Raw genomic sequence first — 25,967 nt, 5'->3', positions numbered from 1 at the left:
GACCTAAAAGCAGAACTACCATTTCACTCAGCAATCCCATTACTGGGTGAATATACCCAATATAAATATACCCAAATGAATATAAATTGTTCTATCATAAAGACACATGCATGCCTATATTCATTGCATCACTATTCACAATAGTAACGACATGGAATCAACATAAATACCCATCAATAGTAGACTGGATAAAGAAAATGTGGAACATATACATTGTGGAATACTGTGCAATCACAAAAAAAGAATGATAGGCCCTTTGCAGAAATATGAATGGAGCTGGAAGCCATTTTCCTCAGGAAACTAATGCAGAAACAGAAAACCAAATGCCTCATGTTCTCACTTATAAGTGGGAGCTAAGTGATGAAAACACATGGACACAAAGAGGGTAACAACACATCTGGGGGTCTACTGAAGGGCAGAGAGTAGGAAGAAGAAAAGGATCAGGAAAAATAACTAATGAGCACTAGGCTTAGTGCCTGTGTGACAAAATAATCTGTACAATAAACCCCCAAGACACGAGTTTACCTACATACAAACTTGCTTATGTACCCCTGAACTTAAAAGCTAAAAACAAAACAAACAAAACAAAACCAGCCAAAGCTTTACACTGAAAAAGATTAAGTTTTAAATCCCATTATCATCACTAATAGTTGTGTAATATTTGCTGAATTGTTTAATTTCTTTGAAACTTAGTTTCCTTGGAGAAAAACTGAAATGAAAATACTTAATTTGAAAAGTTATGAAGGTTTGTTAAATCCCTTTTGCTTTGTCTTTCCCTCTATCGCAATGTTTAGTCATTCCACATGAAAATTAAGACATACTAGACATTTAGAAGGTATCAGAACTTTATTGAAAAGCAGATCTCCATATACGTATTGCCTGAGGAAATCTCAGAAAAACCTATCTTATTTTGGCATGAGAAATACAGCTAAAATTCATAGAAACCTAAAGTTCGGCAGACCAAAATCAGACTTGTAAGGTGGTTTCGGTGTCTTTACTCTGAAATAAAAAGGATCATTCAATCAATGAAGTGTAGTGTCAGAGAAACAACTTGAAACTGGGAATTATTTTCACTTCTCTGTGTAAAAAGAGGAAAATAATTTATTCTCTATGGACTTCATTCCTTCAGTACTTCAGAGAATATGGTTTAGTATTCCACAAAATAATATATAAGAGAATGATCTCTGAATTTTAGTGTGATATGATCATTATTGCAGTACCATTCTTGGGTGTCATTTGTCAAGTACTATGTTAAGAGCACCTGATAATACCTCATTTAACTTTTATTATGAACTTGCAAAGTAATTGTTATTAAACTTGTCCAAATGAATAAACTGAGGCACAAGAAGCTGATATCCATGTTAAGACAGCTACTGAGTTTCATAGCCAGGATCAAACCTGTCTTGCTGATTAGAAAACCAGGATTCTTATCCAAAAATACTATTTTGTCCATAAAACAAATCTTATTAGTCTAGAATTGTGTATTTAGTATCATGAACAAATAATACATTATTTTTATTCGTAAGTAATAGGTATGACCAAGTACTACATCTTGTTGAGAAAAAAATCCATGTGATCACATTACTTGTCCATGACTGATCTGCTCATTGTTCCTTCCATTTCTGACTGGCAGGTGCTAATGGAAAACTTATTTCACAGGGCTTTTAGGTTGTAATATATTTTTAATCTTATGTATTATCTTTGCAAAAATCAAAAGACTTTCACAAGAATTTGACAAGTCTAAAGATTTGAAAACAGTTGTACTTCCTTATGAAAAGGGAAAAATCTGTTCTCTGTTTATTCATATTCATATGTTGAACTTTTTAATACTCATGTAAAGAGGGTGGACTTAACAGTTCTAGAAACAACACTAAAATATAAACGGAACGCAAGCACTCCACTGGGAGGAGTTTACTTTGCTTACAAAGTAGAACTGTACTTTTTATAAAGATGATCTCCTTGAGCAGGCAGTATGAGCCAACAGAAAGAGCTAAAAGATACTCAGTGAGAAAGACTTTCTCCATTTATTTTATTAATATAAAGCCCCTTACCATTTTTAAAAACTCCATTCAATTTTTGTTAAACAGCATTCACTCAGTAAGTTGAATGTTTACGTCATATGTTGTTTCCTTTTAAAAATTCAAGGCCAATTCAAGGATTGGAAATGCTACAGTTATATATGTGAAAAAAGGACACAGAGTTAACAATAAGGTTTAGTTAGCTTTACCTCATTTATAATGATCCAGTGACAGTCAAAAGCAACCAAATTAGTCTCCACAACCTAGAATAGAAAACAAATCAGCTATCAGTCAAAAGCAATCATGCAAAACAAACCAAACTAATGAATATACTTTGCAAATGACAAAAAAAAAAAAAAAAAAATGAATCGTATGTTAGAAAGGTCTTTGTTACTTAATTGAAGATGGAAAAATCATTAGCAAAACACTGTAGAAGCATTTGTGTTTGACACATAGATGCACTGTATACTTGCTAATTAAATTTGAAAATATAATTCATCAAAACCTAGAAAACCATGGGTTTCAACAGAAAAAATATACAAATAAAATGTACTGTTTTGTGATTTAACTGAGAGTGGAGATAAAATTTCAAATCACATTCCCTACTCCAAATAAACTTTGATGGCTTTTTGTCATCTACCTAATAAATATCAAAGTACATAGCTTCTACAATCTGGCTCTAATTTAATATTCTTATCTTCTGCTACTTCTCTGTGTATATGCTTTCTACTGTTTTGACTAAGTAAACTGCTCTATATTCTCCTGCAAATTTTTGTCATGTGCATTCTAAGGTCATCTAATTCTTAAATTATCTGAAAGTTAAATACAAAAAGTGATAGACAACATATTAGCATTAAAGCATGGGTAGGAAATTTTAGTAGCTTTTAGATTGCTAATAAGATGAAAATAAATAAAATATATTTAACAGGAAGAACAAAAATATATGGGTAGCACTCTTGTTTGACCAACTTCAGATACATTTATTCTAAATGATTCCTGGCTTAGGCCAAAAAAGTTAAGCTTCAGATGTTCGTGTGTGTGTGTGTGTGTGTGTGTGTGTGTGTGTGTGTGTGTGTGTGTGTATAGTAGGGGCAGTTTCTGTATCAAGGTTTCCACTCTGCTAAATATTATCATACATATTCTAAGATGTGTTCTTCTGATTTACGCATGGCATGGGCGTATAATAAGTGAGATTATTTTGTAGGAGGTCATTCTGTTGTTTTTAGCAATAACACTCAACGACTGGGTTTCAAATGAAGATGCCTTCAAATAGCTATCAAGGAGTTGTTATAAAATGTGAATTGCATTTTGGTGGCTATTCTTTGTCCTACTGAGAAATACCTGCTAAGAGATGCATTGCATCACAAAAAATAAAATTGGAAATATATTTGGTATGCGACTCAATGTTTTTTCAAAGTACATAATTAGTTGCAGAATCTTGGTTTTTTAACATTTGGTACAAGTTTCATACTATTCCATTATACATCACGTTGTTCCCTGTGACTTTATTGAGGTATATAGATAGTACATGATCAGAGAATTGAGGATATGTTATCTACTTTCAACCTTGATTATTATCATTTTTGAAATATATGTATACTCAACTTATAGGTGAAACTTAATATTTAAAATATAACTTATGGCAGTTTTCAGTTTTTGCTAAAAAACACTTTATACTAGTAACGGTAATCCATATTTCAAATTTTCTGATTGTTTTACTTTAATCATCTTAGAGACAAATAGTGAATAATTTATTAGCAATAAAAAGTAATAGAAAATATGTGGGACTCCACTGGATTTAAAAGACTTCAAACTAGAAACTAAGATATAAGAAAAGTGGGTTTCTGGGTAAAATAAAGAAAAATACGTTGTAGAAGGGGATAAATCACTACTAAAATATGTAAATAGAACTCAGAGAAAAAGAAGTGAATACCAATAGATAGACAGTATAGATTTAAAATACTTCTGAAGTAATAGTAGTAGAGTGATTTAGCTTAAGTTATCCTCATTTAAGCTAAATAATAACCTTCACTATGTAATCAGATAAAGCAAAATTTAAACTATGAGCACTCTGCATTACCTGTAGAAATTACTAAATGAGAAGTTGTTTTGTGCAACAGCATTTATGGACTAAGTAGAAGGTAAGAGTTATGATAATAACGTATCAGTAACTATCTAGACTATAAAATTTACCCATGGCTCTTCATCTTAAAGTATTTTAGGCAAAAGCATGAAATAATATTGAGGCACAAATCTTGTATTTCTGTGAAGAAGAAAGACAAATGTGTTGTCTAAAGCCATGATTCTACTCATTGTACTATCCTCTGTTGCTTAGGGTCAGCAAGGAGATAATCTCTCCTTCTCGTCTTTGGTTTTATTAATGAGTATTAACATATAAGATATTTTAACAGTATAAATTTGTTACAAGCAAACAATTATTAGCACATTACTACAGATAAATAAATAAATAATCTATCTTCATGTTCTAAATTGAGTGCTCTTCACCATAGGTGGGCACTAAGTATCTGTGAACCTTCAGTATGAGTCCTATATGTCTTAATGTGCATTTTCAAGAAAGAGTCTATTTGAATCTCTTTTGGGTTCTCAAGTTCCCAGGTCTCCTACCAGTTCTATTTAACCAACTATTCTAAAATCATTAGTCCTCAAACTTAGTCTCCAATTTAGGTTACTAAATGAATTTAAAAAATACCCTGCCCTACAAACAAGTGAGGGGATACAAAGTTTATCAGAAAAACTAGACTATATTAATTCATAATCATTTAAAGTCATCTCTATTTTTAAGCAAAGTCAAGGGTTCATGTGGTAGAAACTGCGAGATGATCATGAAAATCCTTTTTCTCCTTCTGCTGGGACACTCAGGTAGGCTACATTTCCCATCCTCCACTGCAGGGTAGAATTATAAGGCCATGTGACTGAGTACCAATCAAATGTGAGCAGAGTGATGTACACCACTTTCAAACCTGATTCATAAAACTTCCCATGTGCTTGTGTCTGCTCTCTGTCCATTCCAGCTTACTAGGATTGTGACGTCATGCACAGAGGACCTTGGAAGCCACAATACATCCAGTGCACAGAGCAGACTCCCCTTTTCTACTCCATGCTGTGGTACTGAGCTGACATGAAACAAACCTTTAGTAGTGGAACAATACATTTTGGGTCTACTTGTTAGAGTAATTTAGCCCATCTTATCTTTAAAGAAAAGCATTTTTATTAACTTCATCTATGCACCTTTTTGTAATCTTAATACATTTTAATAAACATACTCACTAGAGTAACTTTTACTTCTGTGATTTTATAAAGGCATGATTTCAAAATTATGCAATATTTGTTGGCCTTTTCAAAAATATTGAATATTTAGAACCTTTTTTCAACACATTTTTATCTGGAGAAGAAAATCCAATTATACTAGAATGGTCCTTAAGAATAAAAAGACAGATATGTCTTGTCTTTTTAGTTATACATCAATGTATATGCAATAGATACACAACTAAAATCCATGTATTATTATTGTGACACTATGTGTTAAAGAAGCTTGAAACTTTTTTGTAATGTTCTACACAGTTAATTCTTCCATTTACTATCTGAGAAAATGTTCACTAAACAAGGATTATAACTTCCCTAGGTCTAGGTTAACATCTTCATGCATAACCAGTGGGCTGGCATGAGTTCTCTGAGATTTTGTAATTGAATGTTACCAAAATAAAGCAACGTTAAAAAGCCACTATCTGAGAAAATGTTCACTAAACAAGGGTTATAACTTCCCTAGGTCTAGGGAATAATGTCGATCTCTTTCCACCTGGTAACACTTGCAGCTATATAATGCTATATCACACTAGTGGCATTATTAACTTGAGGGCTAAATTACTTCTGGATTTTTGAAGTTATTTGTAGACAAGCTAGAATTTTTAAAGCCTTTATATTTACTTCCACAGGGAATTGTTTTCTTTTCCCACCTTCCTTATCTAAATAGCATATCTTCTAATCTCCTATTTTAGCAGTGAACATATTTGAAATCGATGAAGGAAATTAAGAAATTTGATTGCAATTTTCCGTTTTTCATTTGGAAACTATTTAATATCTAAGCACATCATTGTTATAGTTGTTTGGGCTCATTGTGTGAATTCTTAGAAATATTTTACAAGCTCATAAACACTAGTTGTGTGGTTTAAACAAAATTTTCAAAAAGTTTTCGATTATTATAAAATATTGGAGGTACTAAAATAATATTTATTTAAAAAAACACTATCCAGTGAGGACTCTATTTAATAGTATACTTGGTTATCAAAATAACAGAAAGATTGAGGTATGGATTTCCCTTGGTAGTGTATTTCCTCTCTTCCTCTTATCCTATAATTCCCTTTTGTCATTACACATGTGCATATTAATAATCTAAAAAGAGCATGACATGTTCATAGAGAGTTGATGCCACTTCAAAATATAGTAATGTAATTATAACAAATGAAACTATCCCACCTCCCAAGAAGTTGAACTTACTGTAAGGGAATTGAGCAAAAAAGAAAAAAAGAATCAAGTCCTGTCAGGAAGATAAGCAATGAGTAAGGACAGACCATCTGTCACTGGCAGGAACTTTAGAACTTCTGAATCTTTAGAAAAGCTCGACAATTTATCACTGTGTCTTCCACCATTCATTCTCAAATCTTTAGATGTGCTAAGTATAACGCAATCCAACACAAGGAAATCAACAACACTACCCGAACTTGTTTCTCACTGGTAATAAATGTGGAACAGTTCCTACAAGTACAGGGGATGATTTAATTGACTAAACAATAACAGCAACATGCTGTCTATCACTCAACCTTGTGGCTTAACTAAATTAAGCTTGTTCCTTTTGCAGGATGTCCTAAATATTACATATTTATGCAGAGAGTTCCAGTGCTCTGTGCACCTGCAGCAGCAAAGATATCAGGTGTTTGCTTCCCTATTTCTAGCCCTTCCAAATCGTCAGGTGGAGACCAGCACGGGACGTGCATAGGCAGAGAACACCAGCAGATATGCTGGAACAAGTGGCCAGAGAAACACTAAAGAGCCACTCCCTTCCTGACTTCTCATCTATAGCAATACTATAGCTTAATTATATCAGCATTTTTGGAACTGAATTCTGTAGGACGCTAGTTCCACTAAAATTAATGAGTTTCCTGTAACTAACTAGATTTAGAAATGTTGGGTTAAGCAAAGTTAAACAGATGATATTACCATATTATTGCTCAAAGCTTTAAACAGGTGAATATAGAAATATAATTAACATAAAATTCTATCAATATGTATTATTTCACTGATTGATATTATGGGATATATAGCTTTGTACTTGTGAGTGCAGTCTCTGAAGTCAGATCCAGTACCTTTATTTTCTTAGTGTGACGTTGAACAAATTATAAACCCTATAAACCTGTTTCCTTTTGAATAATGATAATGTCCACATAATAGATTCAGAATGAACATTAAATGAGATAATGGTATGTGGTAAACTGTCAGTAAATATCAACTCCTCACATCTCAGTTGATGTGCCTTATTGATCTCTAGGAGAAGATATTTGGATTATAGAATATTCCAAATGGATTTGACCACAGAAACCATTTTTTCCCCCCACTACAAGTCTCATGGGATTAGTACGTTTTCGAAAATGTAGACTATAATCAATGTTAATTTAGCAACACATGTCTAAAGGTTCTAAAATCTTATTGAAATACCAGAAGGAATTTTGTCATTTTAAATTGCAATCTCACAATAATCCTACAGAGAGCATGACAGAGGAAAATATTTCCACAAAACAAAAACAAAAGATAACTTACTATATTTTATATAAGACACAAATGGATATGTAGTGTTTTTGACCAAATGTTCTTCTTTCCTTTTAATTATTTTTATCCCGATTTGAAAACAAAATAAAACCACAATGTTCTCTCCAACAAAAGAGAGTATGTAGTATATAAATTTTATAGTGTATAATATATTTTTAGCACGGGCTTTGTGGATTTACAGTACAAACTATATCCAGTTGCCTGAGTGTTGCATATGGCCAAAGTGCACCACTACAGAGTTCTGCTAAAACTAAACAAACACACATCAACCAAAAAAATTCAATTATTATAAATACTTTGTTTGAAATACAGTGGCCATACAAAGTTCCAACCTTCTCAAGGTATAGTAAACATGTACATGACCTGAGTTTTGTTTTCATCACTTGTTTTCTTTAGCTGGTTATTGCTGCTGTTTTTCTCATTTAAGAACTGAAGCCAAGACATAGGGAAACTGGAGTATTATTTGTTTAAATTCCATTTTTAAATCCCAAGAATATCCAGCAGATGGCATTAGTAATCCCTCACGCCAACACTGGGCAGCATGGGGATATTCTGAAAGGACTGTCTTGTTTGCATTTCCCCTTGCGCTCAGCATGGATCCTCAACTGTCTTCTGTTCTTATCCAAGCAGCCACTATCTGCCATTCCACTCTGCTTTTTTGCTTTAGAATCTCTGCTCTGATCTTCCAGCTGGAAGACCACAAATACACTTTCATCCAAATCCTCTTGCCATTACTGCCAAAGTTATTTCATAAACGGATATGCTAGATTTATTGTTACTGCTGTGCAGTGGGGTCTTCCCACACCCCGTAGGAGATGAAAATATGCCACCGCTGAGACTTAGCCAACACTGTGCTACCTGCTCTGCTTCTTAATGTGCAATGCAAGAAATAGACTGCATTCATCATGTGGCATAGACCAACCTTCCTGTGTTCTATAGTATTGAACAAAGATTAAACAGTGATTAAAAGTAAATTCTTGATTTCAGTACTTTACCTCATGAGAATAAAGATTTAAAAATTATTGCCAGTGTCAGAAACCACTGTGTTACTGTCTTTAATTCTTTGTTTCTGCTGGCATTGGGTTTTTTTTGGATGTTTGTTGTAGTGATTTAAGGTGCATTATGTATGCCAAAACATTAGGAAAAGCAGTGTTTGTTGAAGGACCCCTCATCCCTTGCCTATTTTACCATATGCTAATATGGTAACTTTTGGCACCATCAGAAAATTACACTAAAATATTTATTTTCTTGTAGCTATTATTTTTTAATAGCTAAATGACCCTTGGCAGAGTAAATTAATTCTTAAGTATGACAGACAAACAAATGAATATGAGTTCTTAGTTGGATTTCGATCAATGCTTAAAATGATGTGGGGGCAAATTGGCACTTAATTGCTACGATTTATGAACTAAGGCTTTCTTGCTATCTTGAAGCCAATAAAGAAAAAATAAGGTTCTTAAAGTCTATTGATCACATCTAAATGCAATATACGAGTTCTTCACAGCTGTGGATTTTCATGCTTTGCTTTGTTCCTTTTGATCTCTTCTCAGTTTCTCTCTTTGACAAAGTGTTTCTCATAACTCAAATTGTGAACAAAATGTTAAATCCTTCCCACTCCTACCTCCCTAATCCCAAGCAGTATTATCCCAACCTTTGTGCTTGCCTGACACTCTGAGCCAACCTCTATCCCAGCCTTAATGAAATTGTAGTTAGCTATGTAAGTGGCTGTGAGGGCCATGTTGTCCATATTTTATATAACCCCTTAGTCCCTCTGGTTCAGCTGTAATGACTTCCCTGCTGGTCCTCTAGTATAGTTCAGCCTTGGTCTTTATGTCGCCTCCTGGATTGCTCTTCCATTAGAGACACACACATAGCCCCTCCTTCATTTCATTTAGGTCTCTGCACGTCGCTTCATCAGGCATGACTTCTATGATCATCTATTCTTGCCCCCCCATGTGTCTCTGTTACTTTCGCCCTGTTCTTTAGAGCATTTACTCCACCTGAGACAAATAAACATACACACACAGTCACTTATTTACCATCTGTTTCTGTGCTGTAGAATAAGTTTCATGGCAGTAAGGACTTCATTTTGGTCACTGGTCTATCCCTTTACAGTGAGTGACACATAGTAGGGTTTCAATAAAATGGGTTGCTAGGAACAGGTCAGATTTCTTTTCCTAAATGTTGCTTGTGGAAATAAGAGAACCCTATAACCCTAACTCATCCTTACACATCTATGGATATTCCTACCTCACGTAGGACTAAATTATTTGATAAGCTGATATAAAAAGGAAGTCATTAGAAAAAAATTTAATTAAAAAATTAAATCAGAAAATGAATCAATTTGCATTTTCTCAAGTGAGAAGATCTTAACTTTTTGCATAGTAATTAAGTATAGAAATATTAAATTCAAAATTGGCAAAGCCAAATACCTCAGGACTTGGAGACTATCTGAAACTAGAAAAATAAAATAAAAGTTGAATAAATGGGCTTGAACTCAAATGCTGGACCTCCTTAACTGTAACAAAGTATGTTACATACCCTGAGTCTCAGGTTCCTGATGAGTTGAATGACATTTTCTTCATGGAGGAATAGTGAGGACTAAATGGCTAAATGTATCTAAAGCATCTGGAACATTACATGTGCTCAAAAATCATTCAAGTTACTGCAGTACTTTTGATAGTACTCATAAATGGTCATGCTTGACAGCATTTATTCTATCCAGTAAATGCTTATTGAACACTATTTATAGTATGTCAATAATAATAGTATAAGCTAATATTGAGTGCTTACTATGTATGGCACTATGTGTTTTTATATATATACCATACACATATATCTAGATAACTCATTCAATTCTCACAACATCCTTATCATGCAAGCACTAGAACTATGTGCATTTTCAATATGAAGAAATTGAGGAACAAAAAGGTAAAGTAACTCACTCAAATTATAAAGTGAAACAGGAGTGGATGTCAGAGTTCATAATTAGTAAAAATATGCTCTACGAAATTTTCTTATAGCCCTCTGCTTCTAAGTTGCAGAACCTGTTATGCAGTTTTCAAAATTAGAATAATTACAGTTAAACTGAATGTTTTCTACACAAAGTTCCCAAAAGAAAAAGCAGAGAAATGCAAAAGGTGAATTTCTATGTCCATCTTCCTAAGCTACTTGTGTTTGTCATTCTCAAAGTAAGCTCAGGAGGTATAGTCTTTGAAACTTTTACTGAATCAGAACAGGACCTTGGAGCTTTCTGGGGTCCCTAAATTTCTTTCTTAGTTTCTTCCATAAAAAGGCAGCTTTGTGGCCTACTGCAAAAATGCTTTCAAATGGTGTTGGACTTGACAGCATGGAAACCTTTCAGAATTCCAAGCAATTGACTTCCCTGCCTGTGTTATTTCACTAGGATGAAGTATAAAGTACCTTTTCTTACCATTGAAAAATTACCTTATGATGTTTGAACTGTGTTTAGTAACAGAATGTTAGTTGAAACTGAGGCACCAGATGCCAACTGCTCAAATAAAATGTCACTTGCAGAGCAGAATTATAGAATTTGACAAAGGAACCCATGTATGATCACATAAAGCAAGAACATTCAAAGTCATCTGCTCTGTTTTAGTGATCATGACCTTTCTTAAAAATTTTACATGTATGCTTATCTGTCAGTGTTTATGATTGCATACTTCCTATAAAACAATTAGAGTTACTCTGTATGCCATTTATATGTCTTAGAATTCACTGTTCTACCTTTCCTAGAAATGGAACACACAACTGTATGCTTTGGTGTTATTGCAAATTCATGGCTTCTAACCCATAGTTAATGCCGACCCTCATTCTTCTTCTGTATATCGTCAGTTCTGCTATTCTTCCATTCTCAAGGCAGTGACAATTCAACCTTCCTGTGTATTGACATGTCCCACCTCAAGGGCTGTGTCTCATCTTCTCTGCCTGATGACTTTGTCCATAAACAAATATAACCTGGAATATACACAAATATTTGGCCATACACAAATATAACCTGGAATATAGCACATGTTAGAATCACTGGAGATCAACTCTCAAACAATGGGGTTAAGGACATAAATGTTTCAGTCTCTCCACTCTCCACTGGGTGATTCTGAGATACATTCCACACATTCTTTCTCAGATGGTTCTCCACAGGATTGAGACCTATTTGCCCACAATTGTAACCCTTTCCTGTTAACACATGCTTCACTGGCTTTTCTCCTTACCCTCTCTCATGTTCACCACTTCCTCACTTGTGCTTTCTGGGAACACCTCCCTAATAATCTATCTGCATTCAGGTCCTTGTCTCAGCATCTGTACCAGTAACTCAAACTGAGTCGGCCTTCCTAAACAAATTACACAGTTTGCTACATGAGGGGAATAGTCCTATAGTTAAAATGAAGATACTCATAAGAAGTAGAACATACATTCCAACTATCCTATACATAAAACAATTAGAACAAAATTCTTGAGAAATTAAAATTATTCACAATCTGTCCATAGGAATTGTCTTCTTGTAATATACCCTTAAGCCACTCTCATAATTCTAAAAAGTTGTGCACAATATATTTGAGGATTGTTTACATCAACGGTGCTCAATTTTAGCATACATTATAATCACCTGGAGGGCTTTTTGAACACAGATTGCTGGGCCTACCCCAATAGTTTCTGATTTAGAAGGTTTGGCATGGGGTCTGAAAATTTTTATTTCCAACAAGTTCTCAATTGATGCAATATTGTAGGTTCAGCGAATGATTTTGAGATCCACTGTTTTATGAAGAGTCCTGGTCAGGGACTGAATGGATTTGAGTCTATATTATTTAATTAATAAACAAAGCAATTCCACCTTTCTGAGCACCTGAAAATGTACCGGACACATTGCTAGGTACTGGACTTGTTTCAGCGAGCAAGACAGTTTGGCCCTGTTCTAAATGAGCTTTCATACTGGCTCCACTGGATACTTATTAGGATTATGAAAAGTATGCCAGTCCACACATAATAGTACAGCAGAAATAACTAAAGACATGCCCCTTTCCATAGAAGGAAAGACAAAAGCCTTGTTTTAGAAAAAATACTATATTTTCAAGCCTATCATAAAAAAAAATAGCTTATCTGAATAAAACTCCTTAAAACACACTAAAGTGTTATATTTATACCTCAATCATTGCTACACAAATTATAGCTTTTCACAAATTAGTTTGACGACATATATTTTCTATTTAGGGTTAAGTTATTTACAAGAATTAAGTTTTCAGGGTTGGTAACCATAAACTTTTTTTTTCCACTACGATGTTTTGTTTTACTTTTTTCATCTCAAGTGATAAGATCAGCTTTGAGTATAGACAACCAATTATATCCTGAAATACATCATTGGATTCCATTGTTCTTTATTTCTTATATTCCATTCCAGGTTCAAGAGTAGGAATGAGTTCCACTAAACTATTAAATAAATGACTTGTCAAAGCTTGCTTCAACTAACTCCAGGCAGATAAAGAGAAAAAAATCTTGAAGATTACTGTATGTATTTCTGCCCTTTAGTCAGCTTTTATTTTGAGAATCAATCTTTATTAGAAACTATAGAATGGAACTAAGGTGTGTTTCTGTCACTAGATTTGAGGCCATAAATGCTGTGAGGTACAATTGTGGCCTATAATTCAGGGGATATCCTGAATATGTATTCCAAGACTTTCTTCATCTATTTTAAATAAGCATATACCCATTTTGAATCTCCTATATGTTTCATAACTTACTGAAATAATTATGAGTGTTTCACAGTTAGCATACATTCCTATTTAGCACAATTTCACAGTTTACTCATGTCAGAATACAAAAGGAAGAGAGCAAATAAGGATATATTAGTCCATACTCATGCTGTTATAAGGATGTACCTGAGGCTGGGTAATTTATAAAGGAAAGAGGCTTAATTGAATCACAGTTCAGCATGGCTGGGGAGGTCTCAGGAAACTCACAATCATGGCAGTAGGGGAAGTAAACATGTCCTTCTTCACATGGTGACAGGAAGGAGAAGTGCAGAGCGAAAGGGGGGAAAGCCCCTATAAAACCATCAGATCTTGTGAGAACTCACTCACTATCATGAGAACAGCAGCATGGGGGTAATTGACGCCATGATTCAATTACCTCCCACTGTCTCTCCCACGACACATGGGGATTATGGGAACTACAATTCAAGATGAGATTTGGGTAGGGACACAGCCAAACCATATCAAAGGATCTATTTGATAATGATCCCTTGGTCTCCTTCAGACCCAAGGAGATGGGCCGACACTGTAATCCTGAGAGCCACTTGTACTCCTCTACATAAAAAATCATAAAGCAGGCTGACTAACTGGCTTTAAAAACCTTCCTTCCAAGATGACTCGATGATAGAATTATTAGAAGAGAGTCTTTAAGAGTATTCTGGTAATACTAATTTTTGTGCTAATTAAGGGTGAGGACACACTTGAAGTAAATATTCTGTTGTTTTGATCACCACAATTGTTGAAATGATGTGATCTTTTTGTTGTTGTTTTGCTTTTTATTTCTTTCTTTTGTAGACCCATTGGTATAACACATTTTAAAAATATATGCACCCCACTACAGAACAAATCATTATTGCCTCATGAAATAAGGCAGGCAATACCTTAATTCAGTAGGCTTGTTCTTATGGACACATTTCACATGATTTGCAGTATGTCTTACAGTGTGGTTAGCTCAGCATAATTTTAAAATCAACAGAAATCTTTTTTCTTTCTTTCTTTCTTTTTTTTTTTTTTGACATGGAGTTTTGCCCTTGTTGCCCAGGCTGGAGTGCAATGGCACAATCTTGGCTCACTGCAACCTCTGCCTACAAACTCTGCCTCCCAGGTTCAAGCAATTCTCCTGCCTCAGCCTACTGAGTAGCTGGGATTACAGGCACCTGCCACCACACCAGCTTTTTTTTTTTTGTATTTTTAGTAGCGACGCGTTTTGCCTTTTGCTATGTTAGCCAGGCTGCTCTTGAATTCCTGACCTTAGGTAATCCACCCAACTCAGCCTTCCAAAGTGCTGGGATTATAGGCGTGAGCCACAGAGTCTGGCCTGAAATCTTCTTTCTTAAGACCTACCCATCCCTTGCTTTTAGGAATAAAATCTTGTATCTTACACTATAAGTTGTAAACTATTCACTGACGTGTTTATCATTCAAGTTTCTAATGTAAGGATTTAAGAGAAAATGTATTTGTTAGAGAAGGCTATCTATTTTCCTAAAAACAGAATGTTGGCCTATTGTAAGGCTTCATTTTTCAAGTTATTTAAGTGAGGTGTGAAATTATTTTAAATGGAATGATTTCAGTTGCTAGTTGCCTCATTTTGTTAAAAAAGCAAAGTGTTAGTAAGGTTATGGATTCAGTTCCTCTCTAGGTAAATTACTGTTCCTGTCTTCTAGAATCATGGTTATGTCTGTAAGGGGACTATAAGACTGTAAGTCCCAGTGAAAATAAAATGTATCATTATCCAATCACCATCACATCTTCAAATGTAGAATATAAAGGGCAGAATATTTTGTTATAAAGAGATATTGTGAAGGTGTAAAAAGAACAATGAAGGGTCATATAGAAATGGATATTGTGGGTATAATGAGCAAGCAATTTATGGTTGGCATTTTCCAGAAAATAGTGCAGAGATAACATTTTCTTGAAATGTTTTTGATAAATAAAATATGCCTAAAATGAATTTTTAATAAATTAAAAGCAGAGATTGATACTCTTACAAAGATAGTTACATATTACTTGACAATAAGAATTGATATGGCAGGGCAGATTGAGCTTGGATAAAAGCAATTTGGGACACATGGGAGAGAATTCGACAAATCTGGATGTGACAAAAAGAAAAATAAATGTTTATTGCTATTTTTAGTATTATTCCAAAAGTAAGAATTTTAAAACAAGGCTTAGTGATAAAGAATTAAAGATATATAATAACGGCTCTGTGCACAATTTATAATTCATATAAAATATATTTAGAGTAAATTTGTAAAAATTATATTATATTTTTAAGTGTTAAAAATTAAAAATTACATATAATTGAAAAATCATTTTGTGGGTTCAATTATGTTCAATAAATTAATGTTTCCATTTATAAGGGCCATAGTTAAAGAATCTCTCTCAACATTTTAGGAGTTAGGTATGTGAGCAAATGGGAAGACAGCTTGCTATGGCAGTTTCAGATTCTGATACACAGAGTAGTAAGAAGCAGGAAAGCAGCATTTCTTACCAACTGATCCTTTAACATGGTTACATTCTTTCCAGGTATGGTTTTTCATTATACATACTACCAGTACATTATTGCAAAGACTGTCTAGAGTTTTGCTGTTTTTTCTGCTAAAAATGAATAAGAATCTCCATTAAAACATAAAATACATGCTTCTTTATCCTTCTAATTTTATTACACTTTATTTTGCTAGTATACTATTAAAAATGCATAATCAACTTTATCTGAAATTTTCAATACTTGCAATTATGCCAGATCATTCTCAGAGCTAATAAAATTTCTGATATAAATTAAGATTAATTTCTAAATATTCTTCAAATTATTTTGTAGATTATCTATTTTAAGCCATACAAATCACAAATAATTTTCAAATATTCTAAATCATATTTACATTATATTAAAAATTATACCTTAACTTTCTTTTACTTAAACTTGCTTTATGAATAAAGGTCTCTGCAAATCTAATGAAAATAATTATGTCAAAGTCCCAAAATGTCTAATAAGAATTATGATTAAAACAGTAACACAAAAGAAAAATAATTAGTCAAAGGATGATCTAGCTCTGAAGCTAGAAAATTAGGTCATATTGCTAAATTGTGTATTTTTTCTCTGTCCTAGTAAAAGTTTACACTGCTCAAAATTCCTTGTCTTTAGCTTTGAATATGACTTTAAGAAACTTAAAACATTTCAAATGGAAAAAAATGTTATTGAGACCCAAGTAAAGGACATTTTTAGGGTTGAGAGTTGGATATGATTTGGAATCTGAAATATCTCAAATATTTGCTCTTTGAAATTCAAACTATAATTGAAATTGTCAGGTGGTTCACCAAAATGTCAAGGGTTATTCAATCTGCCAAATTTCTGAATGAAGTTGAAAAGACAGCAAATCTTGGATAAAGAATAAGATTTTCCTTCAGAGCTGAATTAAGTCCTCTTTATTAAGTCAATGGCTATGTCAATTTATAGAAATCAATAGTGGCTTTTGAGATGTAGTTTAATAAAATATAGAAATCTATATTAAATTCCAGAAATATCAAGGTTATAAACAAGAAGTCTATATAAAAACAACACAGTTTGTTTAATAAAAACAGAAGTGTTAGATACTTCCCTTTCTTCAAACATTTTGATTTAGGTAACAAATTATGACATAAATATAAAGAATGAAACCACTGGACATTTTAAACTATGCCACTTTAAAATATAATATAAAAAATAGATACAAAGTCAATGTGACAAATTTGAACTTTAGTAGTTTTAAATATGCTCATCCAAAGAGGGCAACAGAAATTAAAACCACCAATAGTGGTGTCATTCTCAGAGTTCAAAGGGCAAAAGTTACCACTGCATGAGGAGGCAAGGATTCTGATCTATTGCAGACTTCTTATACACACATTTGTGTGTGTGTGTGTGTTGGGGGGAGGCGGGCTGGTGTTGTTGTTGTTTAGTACCACACAAAACTATCCATATATTCCTTAGTTCCATATTCCCTCTGCAAGGTACAGGTGGTGAAGCGATTTGGAATCAATGGATATGTGGATACTTCGGTATGGTGCTGAACAAAAAATTAATGTGATTGAGCAAAAGTGTACATATTGAATTATCATCAGATCCTCCCTGGAACTAGAAAAAAATGTTTAGATGGCCACTGCTATGATCTGAAGGTTTGTATCCCTCCAAAATTCCTGTGTTGAAACCTAGTCATCAAGGTGCTGGTATCAGAAGATGAGCCCTTAGGGATGTGATTAGGTCATGTGAGCAGAACCCTCATGAATAGGATTAGTGCACTGATAAATGTAAGGGATCTGGTTATCAAATTTTGCCCTTCTACCACATGAAGATGCAGTAAGAAGGCACCAATTTGAAGTAGAAAGGGAGCCCTCATCAGACATGGAATCTGTTGGCACCTTGATCTTGAAATTCTCAGTCTCCATAATTGTGAGCAATAAATTTACGTTGTTTAAAAATTACCCATTCTGAAGTATCTTGTTAAAGCAGCCCAAACTGACTAAGACAGAATTTTGTACCAAAAACTGGGGTGCTGCTATAACAAATAACTTAAAATGTGGAAGCAGATTTGGAACTGGGTAATGGGCAAAACCTGGGAGAATCTGAAGGTGCATGCTAGAAAAAGCTATGAATTTACCATAAAAGGGGGTTCTTTCTAGGGCTCTGAAGAAGAGAATTGTAGAGAAGGCCTCAATCTTTTTAGAGATTACCTAAATTGTTGTGATCAGAATATTGATAGAAATGTGTACAATAAAGGTCATTCTGATGAGGTCTCAGAAATGAGAAACATGTCATTGGAAACTTGAGGAAAAGTGGTTCTTGTTATTAAGTGACAAGGAACTTGACTGAATTGTGCCCCAGGGTTTTGTGGAAGGTGAAACTTACAAGCACTGAAATAGGATATTTGGTGGAAGTATTGAGGATGTAGCATGGTTTCTCTTAATTGCTTATAGTAAAAGGCAAGAAGGGAGAAACAAGTTAAATAAAAAATTATAATAAAAATAGAAGCAGAAAAAGATTTGAAAAATTCTCAGCCTGGCAATGTTGTAAATGAAAAACAGAGAACACCAAGGAGGTAACCATTCCACTGTTTGTATTTGATAAGATTAATATGGATTGGTGGAAGCCAGGGGCTCTTAGTCATCAAGCCAATGGACAGATGAACTCCACAAATGCATTTCAGAGATCATTGGGCCTGCCATTCCCATTGTAATCTTAGAAATCCAGGACCTTCGGAACAGAAAAATTTTAAGTCTCTGCTCTCACCATTCTGGAACAGCACTCCTTGCCCTCTCTTGCTGTTGTTCATATGGGCCCAGGTACAGCTTGGGCTGCCTCTCTGCAAGGTACAGGTGGTAAACAATGATGGCATCTGCATAATGCAATCTCCACAGGTGTAGATGCACACAATTTATGAGTTGTGGAGGCACAGCTGACTCTATCTAGATTTCAAAGGAAGTTCCAGAGAGCCTGAGGACCTAGGCAGTGAACTGCCACAGGAGTGGGGCCACCACAGAGAGATCCCATTAGGTCTGGTGAAGCTCTGGGGGTGAGGTCAACCTTGAGATTCCAGAATAGTACAGACTTCATGTATGTAAGTCTAACCTGTGAGAGCTGCAATACTGGTTGCATTCCACAAACCCACGTGGGCAGGGCTTCCTGGAACCTTGGGGTTCCGATGCTTGACCCAGTGCGCCTGAAAGGCAGGATATCTAGTCAAGAATTATTCTCCAGCCTTGAGATTTAATGTTGTTTGCAACATTAAATTTTGGACTTGGGACAAGTTACCACTTTTTTTCCTTTCTATTTCTTCTTTTTGGATGGAAATGTGTTTTCTATGTCCGTCCAATCATTGTATTTTGGAAGCACATAAGTTGTTTTATTTCACAGGCTCACAGCTAGAGGCAAATTTGCCTCGGGATAATTCCCATTTTGAGTCACACCCATATCTGATTTAGATGATATTTAGATGAGATTCTGCACTTCAGACTTTTGAGTTAATGCTGGAACAAGTTAAGACTTTGGGTGCTAGGTGCAGTGGCTCATGCTTATAGTGGTAGTACTTTGGGAGGCCAAGGCAGTCAAATCACTTGACAAGGTCAGGAGTTTGAGACCAGCTGGCCAACATGGTGAAACCCTATCTCTACTAAAAATACAAAAATTAGCTGGATTATAGCACATGCCTATAATTCCAGCTACTTGGGAGGCTGAGGCAGGAGAATGCTTGAACCCTGGAGGTAGAGGTTGCTGTGAGCTGAGATCACACTGCTGCACTCTAGCCTGGGCAAAAGAGTGACACTCCATCTCAAAAAAGAAAGAAAAAAAAAAAAAAGACTTTGGAGCTATTGATCTGGAATAAATATATTTTACATATGAGAAGGACATAAATTTTGGAGAGCCAGGAGTAGAATACTATGGCTTGAATGTGTTCCCCCAAAATACTTACATGAAAACCTACTCGTCAAGGTGACCATATGAGAAGGTGGGCCTTTTGGGATGTGATTAGGTCATGAGAGCAGAGCCCTTGTGAAAGGGATTAGTGCCCGTATAAAAGAGTCTGAGGAAGCTGATTATCACCATCTGCCCTTGCACCATGTAAGGACACAGTGAGAAGGTGCCATCTTTAAAGCAGAAAGGGAGCCCTCACCAGACACATCTGTTAGTGCCTTGACCTTGGACTTCTTAGCCTCCATAGCTGTGAGCAATAAACGGATGTTGTTTATAAATTACCCAGTCTATGGTATTTTTATTATAGCAACCCAAACAAAAACAGTCATATAAATGATAACACTGAATATGAATTCAGTTATAAATGTGTTAAAACTATATTAGAAGTGGGGTAAGGGTAACTTCATGTGAGAGATGACATATACAACCTAAATTCTCACCTTGCATCTTAGTATATCAATAGATATCAATATCTAGGAAATCAGGAAAAAAAGTGCAAACATTTTATTTAAAGTATTTGAAAAATACTGAAAGTAGTTAAAACAAAACAAAACAAAATTTGAAGGTTGCTTCCATAGAGTGGGAAGAGCATGTAGGGAGACCTGAAGCAATTCCTATTTTTCATTATTAGTTTTATATGTACAGCACTTTTTTTTCTGAGTACATGGGAAATTTTGATAAAAATAAGTTTTATTAAAAAAAATTGGTGTGCAGTTAGAATGGCGATCATTAAAAAGTCAGGAAATAACAGATGCTGGAGAGGATGTGGAGAAATAGTACTTTTACACTACTGGTATGAGTATAAACTAGTTCAACCATTGTAGAAGACAGTGTGGCGATTCCTCAAGGATCTAGAACTAGAAATATCATTTGACCCAGTGATCCCATTGCTGGGTATATACCAAAAGTATTATAAATTATGCTACTATAAAGACACATGCACATGTATGTTTATTGTGGCACTATTCACAATAGCAAAGACTTGGAACCAACAAAAATGTCCATCAATGACAGACTGGATTAAGAAAATGTGCCACATATATACCATGGAATACTATGCAGCCATAAAAAGGATGAGTTTATGTCCTTTGCAGGGACATGGATGCAGCTGAAAACCATCATTCTCAGCAAACTATCACAAGGACGGAAAACCAAACACCACATGTTCTCACTCATAGGTGGGAATTGAACAATGAGAACACTTGGACACAGGGTGGGGAACATCACACATTGGGGCCTGTCGTGGGGTGGGGTATAGGGGGAGGGATAGCATTAGGAGAAATACTTAATGCAAATGTCGAGTTAATGCATGCAGCAAACCAACATGGCATGTGTATACATATGTAACAAACCTGCATATAGTGCACATGTACCCTAGAACTTAAAGTATAATAAAAAAAAGTTGGTGGTGTGTATTCTTTAATCACATTATCATCAAACATACTATTTTTTTCAAAAAAAACTGTAAGAAAACTAAGCAAAATATTTTCTAAGTAATTTTTGTTAAAATTTGTTTAAAAATTACACTGAAGTGTCATTAATATCTACAGTTTTAAAGCCAATTTTTAAAGAGATATATAAAGAGATATATAAAGTACCATACTTCATGTTTATATTTCAAATGTTAAATATATCTCTTATACTATGAAAGGGAAGACACATCGGCTTCCCATGTTGCTGACCTTGTCATGTGTATGTAGATTAAAAAAATTGATTTGAGTGTCTATAGTCAATTAAAATTGTGATATCCCATAGAGAATGTTTATTATTTTCTTGCTGATTTTATTATCTTCCTTTGGATCAATGACATTCCCAGGACAAATAAAAGATCTTAGGGGAACCACTATTTTATCATAGGACATCACTTTGAAATTCAAAGAAACCAAACGACAAAAACATTTCTTACCACATAGAGGACTGTAACAAGACAGCAAAACAGGAGCGCTATTGAAATTTTGTCATAAATTTTCCTACCTATACCTGGGGACTTTGATTCAAAATAAAGACAGAGATATAAAAATTCACTGAAGTTAAAGGATAAGTTGATCAAATACATCTTTTCTTCAGACATACTTGACTTACTATAATTATCTAAAAATGTTTCCTTAACACTAACTAATAATCCTAATCATTTTCAAAATGACTGTCCTAACCCTGTAGTTATTTCAGTTGAATTAATACTGTATTACTTATGGTAATTATTTCAGACACATTATAGTAACTACACATTAAAATTCTTTCAGACACATTATAGTAACTACAAATAAGTACCTGGGAGAGTGGATACTTCTTTTTTTTTAGACAGAGTCTCACTCTGTTGCCCAGGCTAGAGTGTAGAGATGCAGTCTTGGCTGACCACAACCTCTGCCTCTAGGGTTCAAGCAATTCTCCTGCCTCAGCCTCCAGAGTAGCTGGGATAACAGGTGCACGCCACCATGCCCAGCTAATTTTTGTATTTTTAGTAGAAGTGGGGTTTCCCTATGTTGGCCAGGCTGGTCTCGAACTCCTGACCTCATGATCTGCCCGCCTCGGCCTCCCAAAGTGCTGGGATTACAGGCATGAGCCACCGCACCCAGCCAGAGACTTGATATTCGTAAGAACTTGTTCAGCTCTAGGGACTTGAGAAACATATGAAAGAGTACCTGTGAGGTTTTTTTTTTTTTTTTTTTTTTTTTTTTTTTAGAAATAATATGGCTAAAGTGAACTAATGCTGTTGATTGCAGAGGAGAGGAGCAGAATGATCACTTACATGAAGAAAGATAATGCATATACAAAATTAGAGCCAAAAGAAGCAGGCACTCCAAAACCTTGACTGAATGTACACCGACACAGACAATAAATACACCACTTAAGTAAAGCTAAGTGGCACTGTTCACCACTCTCCTTTAGTTGCTAAAACGTGGGCCTTCATGCATAGCCAGAACCAAGCAAAGCCATTCTACATCATTTATTTGGCAACTAAATGTGCTGGGCTGATTTCGCCACTCTACCGGAACCTGCCTTTCTTGTTCCTGACTAGACATTTCTGTTTAACAGTTTTTCCCATCTGGAACACATTTACTTCTTTCCTTTATCCAAGTCACAAACCATTTTCTTTCAGTGAAGATCTGTGTTGAACTTTTACTGGGAAGGCTTCACTTCCTCTTCCACAGTTACTGCTCCTTTTCTAATCGCCCCACAGCAAATAATGTGCATCATTCATTTAGGTACTTACTGTATGCCTCTGAGACTTGCTGTTTATTTTTTATATAAGAATTGGTACAGTGGAAGGCACAGTGAACACTTAAAAATCAGTTTTGATTTTAAAATTTACCTCCCTTGTTTCTTACCTGATGAATTTGAACAAGTTTTCAGCATCTCTCAGACTATTGTTTCCTTACTTGTAATCTGGGAATCAAGCCAACTTCTCTGAGCGGTTACATGGATTTACTGATGTGGTTTCTGTCTCCTGCTTTATTCAGTGCCTGGCACATGATGGCATGAGAAAAATGTGTGGTCCTTTTCCTTTACTTTACTTTTAATTCCAGGCCACATTATAAAATCCTGGAGAACAGAATTGCCCTACATTGCCTTGTATCCTGTTCAATGTCTGGCAGTAATTAAGTACCTTGTGGGCACTTACTAAGTAGTTGTTGTTTGAATGAATGTATCAGTTGGGTACCATGAAGAATCCCTAATGGGCCCTCTCTTGAGTGCTCTTAGTAGCTGCAGGGACTCTTTAGATGTAGTAGAAGAAATTCATCACACGTGAAACATTTATTGATTGAGGGTCAATGCTATCATTTTTGAGTATTGAAGAAAACATGGTTATGTCTTTACAAGGGGACAATAAAATCATTATTTTAAACTCATGAAATTCTGTTCAGTATTATCTTCAATTTAATAAGCTTGACAGACATGGATAAAAGGTAAAAAGACTGTCAAACATTTTGTGAAGGTAGAGTTTTTTTTTTTTTTTTAATTCTACCCAAATGAATCACTTCATTACTTATTTTTAAATTAGTAAACTGGAAATCAGTGAAAATTGAGATATTATGTGTTTATGTAGTTCTGCCTCAGGCAACTAAGTTTTAGAAATTTCTGGTTCCTTGTATCAGGCACCTGATTTACTTTATTTTCCTCATTTTAGTTTAATTCTGCTCAGTTGATGAATAAAAGAACCTGTGAATGTCAGATATTATCCTAAGGCCAGTATAGTCTTCCTCAAACTTTATACTGCATCAGAAACCCCTGGGGGGCTTTACGAACATAAATTGTAGGGCGCCACTCCCAGAACTTCTGATTCAATAGGGCTGGGCTGGCGCCCAAGAATTTGCTTTCTAACACTTTGCTAGGTGATGCTGATTCAGGGAACACACTATGAATACCACTACACTAGAGAAGAAAAAGACAAAATCTAGGTCCCTTCTCTAGAGAAGGTTAGAGTTTTTATTATGCTTTGGCAACAATTCTAAAGTGATAAATTGTTTATAAGGACGGTGATGTCTTAAGTGTAGAATCTTGAAGTTTCTGATAATTGAAATATTTGAAGATCCAGATTTGAGCAGCCATGTCTTCAGAACAATCAGTAAACTTGAAAAATATGCCTGTAGGCAAGTTTTGAAAACTATTTTGACTTCTGATAATGTAGCATTATCTTTAAACCACTATTTCTATATAACTGAAGTAGAGAGAAAGTTAAATCTAATATTAATTAGGAGTTGCCTATATGACTATTTTTATTCACTGTCTTCTAATTTGATCAGTTATACATTTGAATTGATAATGCAGTCTATTTTAAAGATAATAGAATATAGTTCGCCAAAGCAAGAATCTTTTCACACGTAAAAATCATACATTTAGAGTTCTAAATTCAATTTTTTTTAAGTTAATGGGATGTGCTATAGAGGTATAACATCATTAGATATTTTCAGAAAAAAAGCTGTTAAAGTGATCTACACAATGAGTTCAACTAAAAAATAGATTTTGACAATTTAAGAGGAAACTAAATAGGCCTGCATGAGGTAGTTTAAGGAATCTACCATTTAGATTAGATTTGGAGAAGACCATTATCAGATATATTTCATTTAAACATTAAAAATGTAATTTTTACATTGAAGTTGAAAGGGAACCAAAAGTATTTCAATGCCATTTGAATTCTAATGTGACAGGTCAAATAGAAAGCTTATTTTGGTAAGAAGTTTCTTAAACACTTGTGAAATTTATTAAATCCTTTTTTTTTAAGCTTACTTCTTGATAATCTCATGGACTACCGTATTTTGTAAATATTGAAAATAATTCTGTTCTTACAAAGGATTTTTGTTAAGATAAACTAGGGTTTGTTATACTATATTTTAAAATCAATTCATTAATTCACTAGCTATTATGAGCAATCTTTACCTCTGCAGGTACAAGTCTAGGTGCTGTGTAGAAAACAGAAGTTCAGAGAAATCTAAACTTCAGGCATTGGAGAGGCAAGGAAGCTGCAGAAGATAAGCTGGAAGCTAGTAGAGGCTGGTTCCTGAGGGTGAATAATAGAAGTCATCTCCATAACATAAAAGTGCAAGGTGAAGTAGCAAGTGCTGATGTAGAAGCTACAGTAAGTTATCCAGAAGATCTACCTAAGATCATTGATGATGGTGGCTACATTAAACAAATTTTCATTTGCATTAAAGGAAGATGTCATTGGGACTTCCATAACCAGAGAGTCAATGCCTGGCTTCAAAGTTTCGAAGGACAGGCTGACCATCCTGTTAGGGCTAATACAGCTGATGACTTTAAGTTGAAGCCAGTATTCCTTACCATTCCAAAAATTCTAGGGCCCTTCAGAATTATACTAAATGTATTCTGCCTGCACTCTATAAATGGTACATTAAAATCTGGATGACAGCACATCTGTTTACAGCATGGTTTACTAAATAT

General features: G+C 34.6%; 1 protein-coding gene across 2 annotated transcripts in view; it reads right to left on the bottom strand.

Moving 5' to 3' along the window:
• The window catches only part of GRID2 (glutamate ionotropic receptor delta type subunit 2), a 1,566,068-nt gene that overhangs the window by 600,163 nt on the left and 939,938 nt on the right, over window positions 1–25,967 (bottom strand). For both annotated transcript variants that reach the window (XM_030916966.1, XM_030916977.1), the window contains one exon: window positions 2,228–2,281. In XM_030916966.1, the coding sequence (XP_030772826.1) occupies window positions 2,228–2,281 (54 nt within the window). The remainder of the gene's footprint in view (window positions 1–2,227; window positions 2,282–25,967) is intronic.

Source organism: Rhinopithecus roxellana, chromosome 2, assembly GCF_007565055.1.
Source record: "Rhinopithecus roxellana isolate Shanxi Qingling chromosome 2, ASM756505v1, whole genome shotgun sequence".
NCBI lineage: Eukaryota > Metazoa > Chordata > Mammalia > Primates > Cercopithecidae > Rhinopithecus > Rhinopithecus roxellana.
This window is presented reverse-complemented; position numbering and strand designations above follow the sequence as displayed.